Source organism: Polypterus senegalus, chromosome 10 (genome assembly GCF_016835505.1).
Source record: "Polypterus senegalus isolate Bchr_013 chromosome 10, ASM1683550v1, whole genome shotgun sequence".
In the NCBI taxonomy this organism is placed as follows: Eukaryota; Metazoa; Chordata; class Cladistia; order Polypteriformes; family Polypteridae; genus Polypterus; species Polypterus senegalus.
The window spans coordinates 20,950,898-20,965,896 of NC_053163.1; the positions used below are offsets into that span (position 1 = coordinate 20,950,898).

Here is a 14,999-nt window from a genome sequence, read left to right on the forward strand (position 1 = left end):
ATGTTTGTTTAATCCCATTATCATTAAAAAGGATCTTCATTAAACTGGTGAACATTTACATCCATCCTTTGTGTATCAAAACATTACACAGCTGGCAACCTTGTTTTGTTAATTTAAAGGGTTTTGCATGAGCTGATCCAAGTGTCAAACTTCCTATATATAAGTTCATATTGTTTAATCTTATATATCTCCATAAATACATGAACACAATAATAACTGTGTATACAGTTTTAGACCTTTTTGATTGCTTACATAGTAAGTCTGCACTGCTGATTTGCCTACATTGCAAAACCAATGGAAAGTAATAGATTAGTAGGAAGGAGTTTTGTTTTTGCTTTCTACATATAAACTAAAAAATAACTTATCTTTTTTGAGTCTCAACATGTCTGTTCCCACATAGGAAAAATTGTTATTGAGCAATATGAGAGATGGAGCCTCTGGAATAATCCAGGAATTTTACATGCTGAATGACATTCTGATTGTATTTGTATCATTAAAGACATCTTAACCACAAAAGAAAAGCTTTATTTTAAATGAAAAAACTGCCAATTTTTTATTCTGTTACCCAGATAGTCACACGTCCTGGTAACTGATTAGTAACATCACTGTTTTTTTGCAGTATCCATTTATCCATTGGCGATTCATTTTCAAAATGCATCAGAGATAAAGGGGATTATCAGATGACTCGAGCAGAACATTTCACTTTATGCAGATGATATGGTACTTTATATATCACACTCACTAATATCATTGCTGTTAGTCTTTAATGCATTAGCAACATGTCAAAGGACATCTGGACACAACATTAATTTGAATAAAAGTGTGCTTTCTCCAGCGAACTCTCTAGCACACCATATTAGACTGGACATCTTTTTGTTTATTCTATCAAAACATTTTTAAGATATCTGGATATGAACATCATAACAAAATACAAACATTTTTTTCAACACAATTTTGATTACAGCATGGAAAAAAATCAAACCAGATATTAGCAAATAAACGGTCTGCCCTCCATCCCATTTTAGTAGGGAGAATCAATACTAACAAGATGAACATCATTCCTAAGCTTCTATGTCTGTTTCAGAGCATCCTTGTATATGTCAACAAGTCGTTCCTTAAGAAACCAGGCTCGATGATCACCTGTTTCATCTGGAATTTGAGATGTCCATGCATTTTAAACATAATTGTGTAAATACCTAAGACAGAAAGTGACATGGCACTGCCTAACTTAAAATGTTATTTATTTTATTACTGGGTGGAAAATATACACACAACAAAAGACCAGGAAATTGGTACAAAATAATGAATTTATACTAGCCTGTTCAGCAATGAAAATCAAATCTTGCTGTACTTCTTTCACCATTACACCAATAGTCCAGTCATCCACCAGTCACTCAGAATATGGAACCAATGCAGGATGCATTTCAAGACACTGAAGCTTTTATCTGTTGCTTCTCTACATGATAATCACCTTTTTCTACCCTCTCAGACCTCTACACAGCATTTAATCTTTGGGAAAACACTCAAGATTAAGACATTTAGAGAACTGTATATAGATAATCTTTTTGCATTTTATGAACAATTACACTTCCCTTCACTGATCTTATGGTACACTGGGGAAAGGAATTTTCAGTTAACATCTCAGAAAGGAATGGAAGTCAACCGTACATAGAATAGCCTTTAGCTCTATATGCACCACACGCTCAATAACTCTACGTAAACTCTTTAATCGATTTCACTTACCTCTTTCAAAGTTGTCTAAAACATGTTCAGGACAAGATCCAAGTTACGAGCATTGCCATCTAGTGTCAGCATCACATGGCCATATGTTTTTGGAAGGCTCCAAATTAACATCTCTGTATTTATTATAAAAAATATCTTGGGTCGAGACTTGATATTCTGGGAGACACTTTAATGTCCCCCGAGACAAGCTAGCTAAGCAAGTGAAAAATAACCTGATTTCCAAAACGCAAAAAGTTAAAGACATTTCTTTAATTTTTTAAGCAAGATTATTTTTATATTTCCATCATTTACAGTTTCAAAATAACAAGAGAAAATGATGGGTTAATGACTAGTCTGGTCAAAGCAATTCAAATGTTGTGGAGAATTTGAAAGAGCGGTACATGAAATAAAACTAACAAACATCTTGCAGCTCAATTAATTTTGCATGTAAGGGTGGACATACATTTCACTGACTCAATACCATAGACTGTTGGGAAGTTATGCAAAACTTCCATCCATGCATTATCCAAACCGCTATATCCTAACTACAGGGTCACGGGGGTCTGCTGGAGCCAGTCCCAGCCAACACAGGGCACAAGGCAGGAAACAAACCCTGGGCAGGGCGCGCACGCGCACACACACACACACACACGCCAAGCACACTCTAGGGAAAATTTAGAATCGCCAATGCACCTAACCTGCATGTCTTTGGGCAGTGGGAGGAAACCGGAGCACCGGAGGAAACCCACACAGACACGGGGTGACTCCTTAAGTGCTACCCACTGCGCCACCATGCCGCCGTTATGAAAAACTTCTACATGAATTTATTTCCAGTAAAGGGGGCAAAGGTAGACTTATTTTTCCCCAGAACACCATTCAATCTATTTAGATTTTTGTTAAATAAATTAATGAAAAGGCAATTTTTCCATGATTTTTTTTATTCAGGTATATCACATTTATCTGCAGGCAGAGTTTGCATGAAGATCTACTGTTTGCCAACTCAAATATTTTGATAGTCAACAATTTCCATAGGGTGCACATACTTTTTCACATCAATTTAAATGCATACATTAATAGAAAGATGGTTTGTTTTTTGCTTCTTCTACTGTAAAATGTTTGTAAATTTTTTCATCTGACCTTTTCCATTACCACACAGATCAGTGTGAGATTCAAACTTAATGCAATAAGGGCCAAACTGGACAATCTGAATGACTTTCTGATTTCCGAAAGGGTAAGTATTCTGTATTAATAAAGGCACGTTAAGAATGAAGTGCTTTAGAAGTGTCCTCTTTACGTGACTAATGTGCTGACATTTATATACGTGTATTTCATGCTCATTTCTCATACAACATTGGTCTTCCTTTCCTTCTTCAGTGCTAATTATTTGTTTATATGTATGTTTGTTTAATCCCATTATCATTAAAAAGGATCTTCATTAAACTGGTGAACATTTACATCCATCCTTTGTGTATCAAAACATTACACAGCTGGCAACCTTGTTTTGTTAATTTAAAGGGTTTTGCATGAGCTGATCCAAGTGTCAAACTTCCTATATATAAGTTCATATTGTTTAATCTTATATATCTCCATAAATACATGAACACAATAATAACTGTGTATACAGTTTTAGACCTTTTTGATTGCTTACATAGTAAGTCTGCACTGCTGATTTGCCTACATTGCAAAAACCAATGGAAAGTAATAGATTAGTAGGAAGGAGTTTTGTTTTTGCTTTCTACATATAAACTAAAAAATAACTTATCTTTTTTGAGTCTCAACATGTCTGTTCCCACATAGGAAAAATTGTTATTGAGCAATATGAGAGATGGAGCCTCTGGAATAATCCAGGAATTTTACATGCTGAATGACATTCTGATTGTATTTGTATCATTAAAGACATCTTAACCACAAAAGAAAAGCTTTATTTTAAATGAAAAAACTGCCAATTTTTTATTCTGTTACCCAGATAGTCACACGTCCTGGTAACTGATTAGTAACATCACTGTTTTTTTTCAGTATCCATTTATCCATTGGCGATTCATTTTCAAAATGCATCAGAGATAAAGGGGATTATCAGATGACTCGAGCAGAACATTTCACTTTATGCAGATGATATGGTACTTTATATATCACACTCACTAATATCATTGCTGTTAGTCTTTAATGCATTAGCAACATGTCAAAGGACATCTGGACACAACATTAATTTGAATAAAAGTGTGCTTTCTCCAGCGAACTCTCTAGCACACCATATTAGACTGGACATCTTTTTGTTTATTCTATCAAAACATTTTTAAGATATCTGGATATGAACATCATAACAAAATACAAACATTTTTTTCAACACAATTTTGATTACAGCATGGAAAAAAATCAAACCAGATATTAGCAAATAAACGGTCTGCCCTCCATCCCATTTTAGTAGGGAGAATCAATACTAACAAGATGAACATCATTCCTAAGCTTCTATGTCTGTTTCAGAGCATCCTTGTATATGTCAACAAGTCGTTCCTTAAGAAACCAGGCTCGATGATCACCTGTTTCATCTGGAATTTGAGATGTCCATGCATTTTAAACATAATTGTGTAAATACCTAAGACAGAAAGTGACATGGCACTGCCTAACTTAAAATGTTATTTATTTTATTACTGGGTGGAAAATATACACACAACAAAAGACCAGGAAATTGGTACAAAATAATGAATTTATACTAGCCTGTTCAGCAATGAAAATCAAATCTTGCTGTACTTCTTTCACCATTACACCAATAGTCCAGTCATCCACCAGTCACTCAGAATATGGAACCAATGCAGGATGCATTTCAAGACACTGAAGCTTTTATCTGTTGCTTCTCTACATGATAATCACCTTTTTCTACCCTCTCAGACCTCTACACAACATTTAATCTTTGGGAAAACACTCAAGATTAAGACATTTAGAGAACTGTATATAGATAATCTTTTTGCATTTTATGAACAATTACACTTCCCTTCACTGATCTTATGGTACACTGGGGAAAGGAATTTTCAGTTAACATCTCAGAAAGGAATGGAAGTCAACCGTACATAGAATAGCCTTTAGCTCTATATGCACCACACGCTCAATAACTCTACGTAAACTCTTTAATCGATTTCACTTACCTCTTTCAAAGTTGTCTAAAACATGTTCAGGACAAGATCCAAGTTACGAGCATTGCCATCTAGTGTCAGCATCACATGGCCATATGTTTTTGGAAGGCTCCAAATTAACATCTCTGTATTTATTATAAAAAATATCTTGGGTCGAGACTTGATATTCTGGGAGACACTTTAATGTCCCCCGAGACAAGCTAGCTAAGCAAGTGAAAAATAACCTGATTTCCAAAACGCAAAAAGTTAAAGACATTTCTTTAATTTTTTAAGCAAGATTATTTTTATATTTCCATCATTTACAGTTTCAAAATAACAAGAGAAAATGATGGGTTAATGACTAGTCTGGTCAAAGCAATTCAAATGTTGTGGAGAATTTGAAAGAGCGGTACATGAAATAAAACTAACAAACATCTTGCAGCTCAATTAATTTTGCATGTAAGGGTGGACATACATTTCACTGACTCAATACCATAGACTGTTGGGAAGTTATGCAAAACTTCCATCCATGCATTATCCAAACCGCTATATCCTAACTACAGGGTCACGGGGGTCTGCTGGAGCCAGTCCCAGCCAACACAGGGCACAAGGCAGGAAACAAACCCTGGGCAGGGCGCGCACGCGCACACACACACACACACACGCCAAGCACACTCAAATTTAGAATCGCCAATGCACCTAACCTGCATGTCTTTGGGCAGTGGGAGGAAACCGGAGCACCCGGAGGAAACCCACACAGACATGGGGTGACTCCTTAAGTGCTACCCACTGCGCCACCATGCCGCCGTTATGAAAAACTTCTACATGAATTTATTTCCAGTAAAGGGGGCAAAGGTAGACTTATTTTTCCCCAGAACACCATTCAATCTATTTAGATTTTTGTTAAATAAATTAATGAAAAGGCAATTTTTCCATGATTTTTTATTCAGGTATATCACATTTATCTGCAGGCAGAGTTTGCATGAAGATCTACTGTTTGCCAACTCAAATATTTTGATAGTCAACAATTTCCATAGGGTGCACATACTTTTTCACATCAATTTAAATGCTACATTAATAGAAAGATGGTTTGTTTTTTGCTTCTTCTACTGTAAAATGTTTGTAAATTTTTTCATCTGACCTTTTCCATTACCACACAGATCAGTGTGAGATTCAAACTTAATGCAATAAGGGCCAAACTGGACAATCTGAATGACTTTCTGATTTCCGAAAGGGTAAGTATTCTGTATTAATAAAGGCACGTTAAGAATGAAGTGCTTTAGAAGTGTCCTCTTTACGTGACTAATGTGCTGACATTTATATACGTGTATTTCATGCTCATTTCTCATACAACATTGGTCTTCCTTTCCTTCTTCAGTGCTAATTATTTGTTTATATGTATGTTTGTTTAATCCCATTATCATTAAAAAGGATCTTCATTAAACTGGTGAACATTTACATCCATCCTTTGTGTATCAAAACATTACACAGCTGGCAACCTTGTTTTGTTAATTTAAAGGGTTTTGCATGAGCTGATCCAAGTGTCAAACTTCCTATATATAAGTTCATATTGTTTAATCTTATATATCTCCATAAATACATGAACACAATAATAACTGTGTATACAGTTTTAGACCTTTTTGATTGCTTACATAGTAAGTCTGCACTGCTGATTTGCCTACATTGCAAAAACCAATGGAAAGTAATAGATTAGTAGGAAGGAGTTTTGTTTTTGCTTTCTACATATAAACTAAAAAATAACTTATCTTTTTTGAGTCTCAACATGTCTGTTCCCACATAGGAAAAATTGTTATTGAGCAATATGAGAGATGGAGCCTCTGGAATAATCCAGGAATTTTACATGCTGAATGACATTCTGATTGTATTTGTATCATTAAAGACATCTTAACCAGAAAAGAAAAGCTTTATTTTAAATGAAAAAACTGCCCAAACTTTTATTTTTCTGTTACCCAGATAGTCACACGTCCTAGTAACTGATTAGTAATATCACTATTTTTTGCAGTATCCTTTTATCCATTGGCGATTCATTTTCAAAATGCATCAGAGATAAAGGGGATTATCAGATGACTCGAGCAGAACATTTCACTTTATGCAGATGATATGGTACTTTATATATCACACTCACTAATATCATTGCTGTTAGTCCTGTAATTCTGTACCCTTTGTCAAATTTATGCAGGTATCTCTGCACAGTAGAACAGTGCACCACCACTCCAGAGTCTGATAAATCTTTTTGCAGGTTTTTTGCAGTCAAACAGCGGTTTTGATTTGCCTTTCTAACAGTTCTATTGATAATTCTCTCTGAAAGTTTTCTTGGTATTTAAACCCCAGCTTGATCTCCATCATTCCTCTTAACTGCCATTTCTTAATTACATTAAAAACTGAGGAAATGGCTACCAGAAAATTGTTTACTATTTTGTTATAGTCTTCTGCTGCTTTGTGAGCATGAATTATTTTATTTTTCAGATTGCTAGGCAGCTGCTTAGAGGAGCCCATGGCTGTTGGGTAAAGGTTTGTGGAGTCATAGAATTTATACAGCTTTGAATTTTCTGGCCTTTTCTAATGATGATTGTGAACAAGCTATAGCCCTAATAATCTAATTAAGGTCTGAGACTTTGGAAAAAGTAATCTGAAACCTTAGATCTCTTGGGGAGCCCATACTTTTGTGTGGTGCCCCGTTCCTTTTTTCATTCTACCCTTGTTCAAAATAAAAATAAAACACTAATCTTGCTTAAAATTCTGAAAACTTTATGCATTTTGGAAACCCATTCATCTTATACTCACTTAACAATAACGGAAATTTTGACCTGGATTGCCCTAACATTTGCATGCCGCAGTATATTATTTCCACAAGTTAATATCTTGTGGAAAGATGAGAAGCATGTTTTATACACCACATGAATCCAAGTCACCTGCGCTTGATTGTTTCCTATGTTGTTTCTTGATAATGATTTTCACCCACACACACCAGAGGCCTCATGTATAAGCGGTGCATACGCACAGAAATGTTGTGTTAGAACTTTTCCACGTTCAAATCGTGATGTATAAAACCTAAACTTCGTGTAAAGCCACGCACATTTCCACGGTACCTCATACCTTGTCGTACGCAAGTTCTCCGCTCGGTTTTGCAGACTGGCAGCACCCAGGTTCAAAGCAGTGCTACTGTTCCTGTGTGGTTACCCTTTTTTTTCTTAGATCCACATTCCTGACGCGGCTTTATAAATACACTGCAATTAACCGCATATTATTTATTAGTGTAATGCATCTGATTTTAATTAACCTGTAACAATATAATGGTCCAGGGAACAGCCATAGTATTCCAAATACCATAACTGGATTTAGCGTTGTTACTGTCACTGCACTTTCTTTTTCTTCTTTCAGCTGCTCCCGTTAAGGGTTGCCACAGCGGATCATCTTTTTCCATATTACTCTCACTGAACCACTCGGAGTATTTATATCACTGTATCTGAGTGTGAATCACAGCAGCAGCTGATCGGAAAGAGAATTATCGGTATTACAGCATCAAGCCCACACTGCCTCAGCCACGGCAAAACGCTTCAGAGCCTTTCCTGTATAGACCTCGCGGTTCAGAAACAGTTTCATCCCAAGAACATTAAACAGTTAATCAATCCATCAAGTGCTCTTTGTAGAACTTTTTGTACTATAAGTACAATCACCTCACTGTAAACTTGCACTACAGTTATAATATCGCACAACCTGTGCCACTTTATAAAGCGCGTATTTACATATGATGACAATATCATCTTTAAGATGAAATGCAGCAAAATATGTTGATTATATTCTACAGATAAAACTTTAATTTCATTTAAATAATATGTTGATTATATTCTACAGAATAAACTTTAACTTCATTTAAATAATCTGTATTGTTAATAATTAAACATGTGAGGACACGGTGCCACAGCGCTAGCAAGTTCACGGATTGATCCTACCTCGTGCTGTATTCTTGTTGGGCTGGCGCGACACTGGAAGGATAGATGGATAGAATACTTAAACATGTACTATGAAGATATTTCAATGTTCCTTAAAAGTTTTGAGGAATCTGCATTCTAAGCTTACAGATGGCTTAACGTCTATTACAGAGCTGATTGTGTGGTAATTGGGTATTTGGAGAAAGAAAAGTAAGGACAGGAATTGCAGGTTAGTACATTTGAAAGAGACACTACTGCTGCAATAAATTATTTCATTGAAGGTCGTGCACAATCACTGCGCCACCGTGTTTCCATGTTTAATAACATGCTTTAACTCCTATCATCATGAAAATGATATCACGTATACATCTCAGTATTTTAATTATTCAGAGAGCTGTAATATTACAAATGTAATGGATTCTGTGTCCTGTCGGAGGAAGAGAAAGCCGGTTTAAGAACCACGTAGTGATTCATACACATAGAGCACAAAGAAGATCAAATACAAAGCAAAGCATTTAATGTGCTACTTTAGTTATGATGGGATTTGAGAAACTAGTAAATTAATCCATTTCAAGATGAAGTTTATGATGGACTACTTTAATGACAAAATAAACTACGTGATTAAAGTGGAAATTTCAAGATTAAAGTTGACATTTCCAGCTTTTTTCCCACTGTATGCCTATTTTTTTTTTCTGTACCCTAATAAGCTTTCATACGACACTCAGACGGTGGACTACGACTCACCTTTTCACGGCAACTTGGATATGTGACAACTTCTTTTTTATTTCGGGTACTGTGCAACTTTGTGAACTTGAGCTTTCGAGTTTCTCAGACACTGTCACTCGATCATTTTCCTTTTGTTGATTATACCACTGTTTAATCCAACAAATAGTACGTTCCTTCCACTTGGTATTCGCTGAAATTCTTATATTTTCCCCCGTGCTTTTCCCATTGTCTTTTCACAGAAAGCTGAGCTTAAGGGCTATTTATATGATTTGCATATTCAAAGAGGCATAATTCTGGTAGGAGTTGGGGCGGGACAGCAGGCGCGTGCACGAGCGTTACTTTTCACGCTGATCGGGATTTATGTAGCAGAAGAACATGAAAGTTTGCTTATGAACAGATTCCTGCATCTGGATTTTTCTGTGTGTAAGCACATTTCGGCTTTTGTGCTTATGTCATGTTATAATGCGAATTCTATACACGGCGTTATGCATGAGGCCCCAGGAGGCTTGCCACCTGTCTCTTCTAATATGGGACTGTCGTGTATTCAAACTTAAAATGCTTCGTATCGTATTGAATCGATAAGGAGCGCAATTTGTTCCATATTTTCATACACAATGTTCCATAAATACAGTAGCTCTTCAAAGCTCAAAGATTAACAAAAGAAACATTAAATCAAACAAGTTATACTAGCTTAGTGAATGAGTTTCATTTTCATGTCATGCTAATGTTGCAGAAACAGAAGCACTGCGCTCAGATTACGCATCAACATCATCCTTGCCATTATGCTGCATTCACACATTGACCAAAAAATATCAAACAGCATAGCAGAACATTCAGAACAAGATGCTACATGTAGTATAAACATTAGTATGGTGATGTCTGCTAATCCAAGTCCACCTGTGAAAGTGACTGTTGAGGTTTAGGTCTGAATAGGAGGCAGAATGTCAATGGGTCTGCCTTGTCCCTGGTGATAAATATGTCTGCTGTGGTGTTTTTTCGGTTGCCCGTGGAGGGATCTCTTACCTGAAACATCATGTTGCTGGTACTACCCATGTCTGAGCAGCTAAAAAGCAGAGGGCAGAGAATGAAATCAATGAATTCCTTATTTGTAATGCACACATCCCTCCAAAGCATATTGTATATGGTATGTTGTTGTTTAATTAATAGTATCTAATCTACTGTAGCCTACGTTAGGCTATATTATACTGTAACCAATGTGTCTAGGCGGTAATCCATGCAAATTGATCATAAAAACAGCAAATTGATTGTGCAAGATAGCTAGACTTATTTTACAATTCATAAATGATTGATTCTATGACAATAAGCAATTTAAAACATGATCGCAATTTAAAGACAGATGATCGTTTTTTGTAGCTCTGATTTTTTTTCTTCTTCCTCTGTCTCTGGGTACATCTGTTTTTCTCATATTGTCTAAAGAAAGCAAATTCCGATCCAAACATGGCCTCTTTTATACATGTGGTACACAAACAAAAACCCTGGGTGGGTCTTTAACTGAAATGACAACCAGGTGTTTCAGTAAGTGAATCAACGACATTGCATGAAGTGATAGTCCATGACTCACATATGCAGCAGTATTAGTGAAAATTCTCTACAGCGACAAATACATCATCAACCTACCTATATATGTACTGTACATGCACATTTCAGTGCAAATATGACCATTTTTGTATAGATGGTAACAATGCTACAAAGTCAGCTAAAATCAGAATGATCTATCTATTGTGATCACCAGGGGCCACACAACTTCTCAAACACCCAAACAGACCACACACAGGCACAAGTCCCGGAACAACGCAGGCTTTTTCAGCACTGAAGAATGTTTCCCAAATTTCCCACCTCTCCAGCACATTACAAAGCACTATTAAATACAGCACACCGCACTTTATGTTTTTCTCTATCTGTCTGTCCTTCTGCCTCCACTCCTCCTCCAGCAAGCTTTGTTCACCTCCTCCCAACTCTGACCCCCTGAATGGAGGGAGGTGGCTCCTTATATTCAGAATCCCAGGAGTACTTTTGGTGCCACACAATTGTGACCTGGAACAGCTCAGCAATTCCTGCAGTGCACCCCAGGAACCCAACTGGGCTGGACAGACAAATACCAATTCCCATACAGTCCTGTGGAAATCCGAGGCACCGTTACAATCCAGTGGGTCTGCCATGTAGCAGTTGGGGGGAGATAGCACCCTTCACAAGCCATCTGCCCCTGTCCTTCCTTTAAGGAGGTGTCTTGGCCAGAAGAAAATGCCATCCATCCCTCACACTATCTATTTCAAGTGTACGTATAGTTTAATTTCTGTCAAAATACAGCATATTTCCATCTACTGTGAACTACTGTAAATTTTGTTTGGTTTCTTTCAACTGAAAGTTAACTGTTTGGAACAGAGTGTATCAATGTCTGAAAAAAATTACTGTAGTTGAACATAATTTTGTTGGGGTTGAACAAGTCTGAAAACAATTGTAAAAAATTAATATGCAGTTAGTTTCAATTAAAAATTTTAATCACAATTACATTTTTTAAACGGACAGCAACCCTAATTTTTTAATGCACTCCACTTGACAATTTTAAGTCTACAGAATAACATTTTCCCACATACAGTATATAACCAATATACATTGATATTACTCTAAAATAACTCATTTTCAGTATAATAAAATACAAATCTGAACGTCAGTGTTCTACTGAAGAATGATCTGGACAGGAGTCAGTTCTATTAAATGCTCTCTCCTGAATCTTGTAAAGAACTAACAGTAAGGACAGCTCAGTGATAATATGTTATTATAAGTCACATTTTTGCAGTATGATGGAATATAGAATAACTGATGTGCAATAATTCTTTAATTATTTATAAAGACAATATATAGAATAGAATAAATTATAGAATTTATTCTTATCCAAAAAAAAAAAAAGAAACGAATATTCACTTAATAAGTCACCTGTACTTTCCTTAGTCATTGTGGCTCTAGACCAGATTCTGAATGGCAGGGTCATTAACTTTTCCTGAGCTCAAATTCCATAAACTAACAACAAAAATACTTATCACTGCTTACAGGAAAGATGACGCGCCTTTAGCACATTACAAGGAACAACAGGACCTTGATATCCAGGCACAGCGACATTCCTACTTACTTAAATGCTAGTCTCGCTTTAAATTTGAGTTTGTCTTGTCCAGTCAATCAGTGACTTTTACAGCTGGACTCACTCTGGCATTTAAGTAATCAAACTTGTAATAATTGGCCACAATATCTTGTATACAACATATGGATATTGTTCACACAATATATAACTTTTGGTCTCAAAATACCATTTAAGACAGCTTAAGAAGACAAAAAAATAACACTTTCCTCAACATATTTCTTTAAATTTGAAGGTGAATTCATGAAAGCAGAGATTTCTTTAGGTGCTGGCAGGCGCTGAAGGCAGTGCATTGTATCTGACTCATGTTTGCATTATATAGATCTGAACGAAGTGTTTAAATACGATTGTGAGAGAAATGCATATTCAATTTCCTTGTCTCAGCAGTGAGCAGGAAGTAGCGTGGGAACGATCTACAAAGCCGTGCAAGGGATGCTACAGTGCTTTTATTTGGAATGATATAAAGCATTCTATTGACTGCGTCTGAACAATGCTGAACTATGTATAACTTAAATTGACAACCCATCTGATTGTTTTCTTAAATGAATTTATATTAGTTTGGTCTGCATAATGAGTACGAGTAATAACTGTAGTTGGGTAAAAGTATGCTAATTCAACCTAAAAATATAGTGGGGTAAAAATTAAATACACTTGAATAAAGTAACAAATAGCTGTATTTCGTTATGTTACGCCTCTGCCAGTGACTTAATTAAAACAGGTGAACATTTATACCCATTTATCCGTACTGTATGAAACATTTATATTGGAGCACCTCTCTACTGCTTACTCATGTGGGTTTTACACTGGTTTTTGCAAGTGACAAACTTTTCGTATGTTAATATAATACACGCTTCTCAACATGTTATTTTCACACCATGCAGTATATATAACCCAGTTAGAGTTATGGATTTATTTGAATTTGTTCCTGGTAAAAGCTGATTGTGTGAAGACTAGGGGGTGGCACAGAGACCCACACACGAGCACATCAATACAGCCACGGGTTCAAACAAAGGGAGATTATTATTCAAAATACTTTGTGTAAAGCCAATTAACCAGTTGTTTTCTCCTCTTCATCTCTCTCTCTCATCACCGTACTGCCCTCCTCCAGTTGACTGTTGCCTTCCTTCCTCCCAGCTCCAGCTCACCTGGGCAAGGCAGTGCAGTCCCTTTTGTAAAAATGAAAAAGGGCATCTGCCTTAGCTCAAAGTAAACCCTTCCAATGAACTAACTTAAAGTGATATATACCTGAAGGTCAAAACAATAGGCAGTATTTCAGCTTCATGATGGCCCATTTGATGGCACTTGCTTCTTGTTCAATGGTGGACTTGTCCATGGGCTGTTACTCTCTTCGATATCACCCAGTTCTAAAATATTTTTTATTTCCAGATTGACTTCAGCACATTTATCCTCTGGTATCTGGTAGCGGTGCTCACTCAAAATTATGCCAAGTTCAGTGACTATATAGTTTTTAAAACTGAGCTCTTTCTGTCTGAGCTGGTAAAAAAGGTCTAGGGTAGTTCGCAATGCAATCCGAGCAATCACCAACACGAACGGAGATAAAATCATTGACCATAAAAATTTAATGCACACATTTATAGACTACTATAAATCCTTATATTCTACTGAGTTTAAAGAAGACAACACACAATTTAATGCATTTCTGGATACATTACAGACACCACAAATAGATACTTTTAGTGCAGAAGAACTGGATAAAACTCTGGCACTATCAGAATTACTAGATGCTATAAAGTCACTTCAAAGCGGGAAAGCAGCAGGCCCTGTTGGCTACCCTGTAGAAGTTTATAAGAAATTCAACACTCAGCTAGCTCCCTTCTTATTAGCAACATTTACAGAAGCTATAAACATTCAAATTCTACCTCAAACTTTTCGCCAAGCATTAATCACCGTCTTTCCTAAACAAAATAAGGACTTATTATAATGTGCATCATACAGACCAATTTCACTTCTGATAATGATGTTAAGATACTCTCAAAAATCCTATCTAGAAGGATGGAGAAAGTGCTGCCTTCGGTAATATCACAAGATCAAACTGGATTTATTAAAGGCCAACACTTAGCTTCCAATCTTCAATACCTGTTTAATGTAATATACTCACCAACAATGTCAAACACCCCAGAGATATTATTATCGCTGGATGCAGAAAAAGCATTTGCCATAATTGAATGGAACTACCTTTTTACAACATTAAAGAAATTTGGGTTTGGCCCGAACATTTGTGCATGGATCAATCTACTGTATACAAATCCAGAAGCTTCAGTTTGTATTAACAACATCTGTTCAGACTACTTTAAAGTAGAACGTGGTACCAGACAA

The 14,999-nt window shown here is 36.2% G+C and overlaps 1 protein-coding gene across 5 annotated transcripts in view; it reads left to right on the forward strand.

Moving 5' to 3' along the window:
* The window catches only part of LOC120536903, a 405,177-nt gene that overhangs the window by 315,953 nt on the left and 74,225 nt on the right, over positions 1–14,999 (forward strand). For 4 of the 5 annotated variants that reach the window (XM_039765454.1, XM_039765455.1, XM_039765456.1 and 1 more), the window contains exons 26-28: positions 2,879–2,953; positions 5,990–6,064; positions 7,317–7,361. In XM_039765454.1, coding sequence (XP_039621388.1) covers positions 2,879–2,953; positions 5,990–6,064; positions 7,317–7,361 — 195 coding nt within the window. The remainder of the gene's footprint in view (positions 1–2,878; positions 2,954–5,989; positions 6,065–7,316; positions 7,362–14,999) is intronic. The other variant, XM_039765457.1, reaches the window with a different exon arrangement.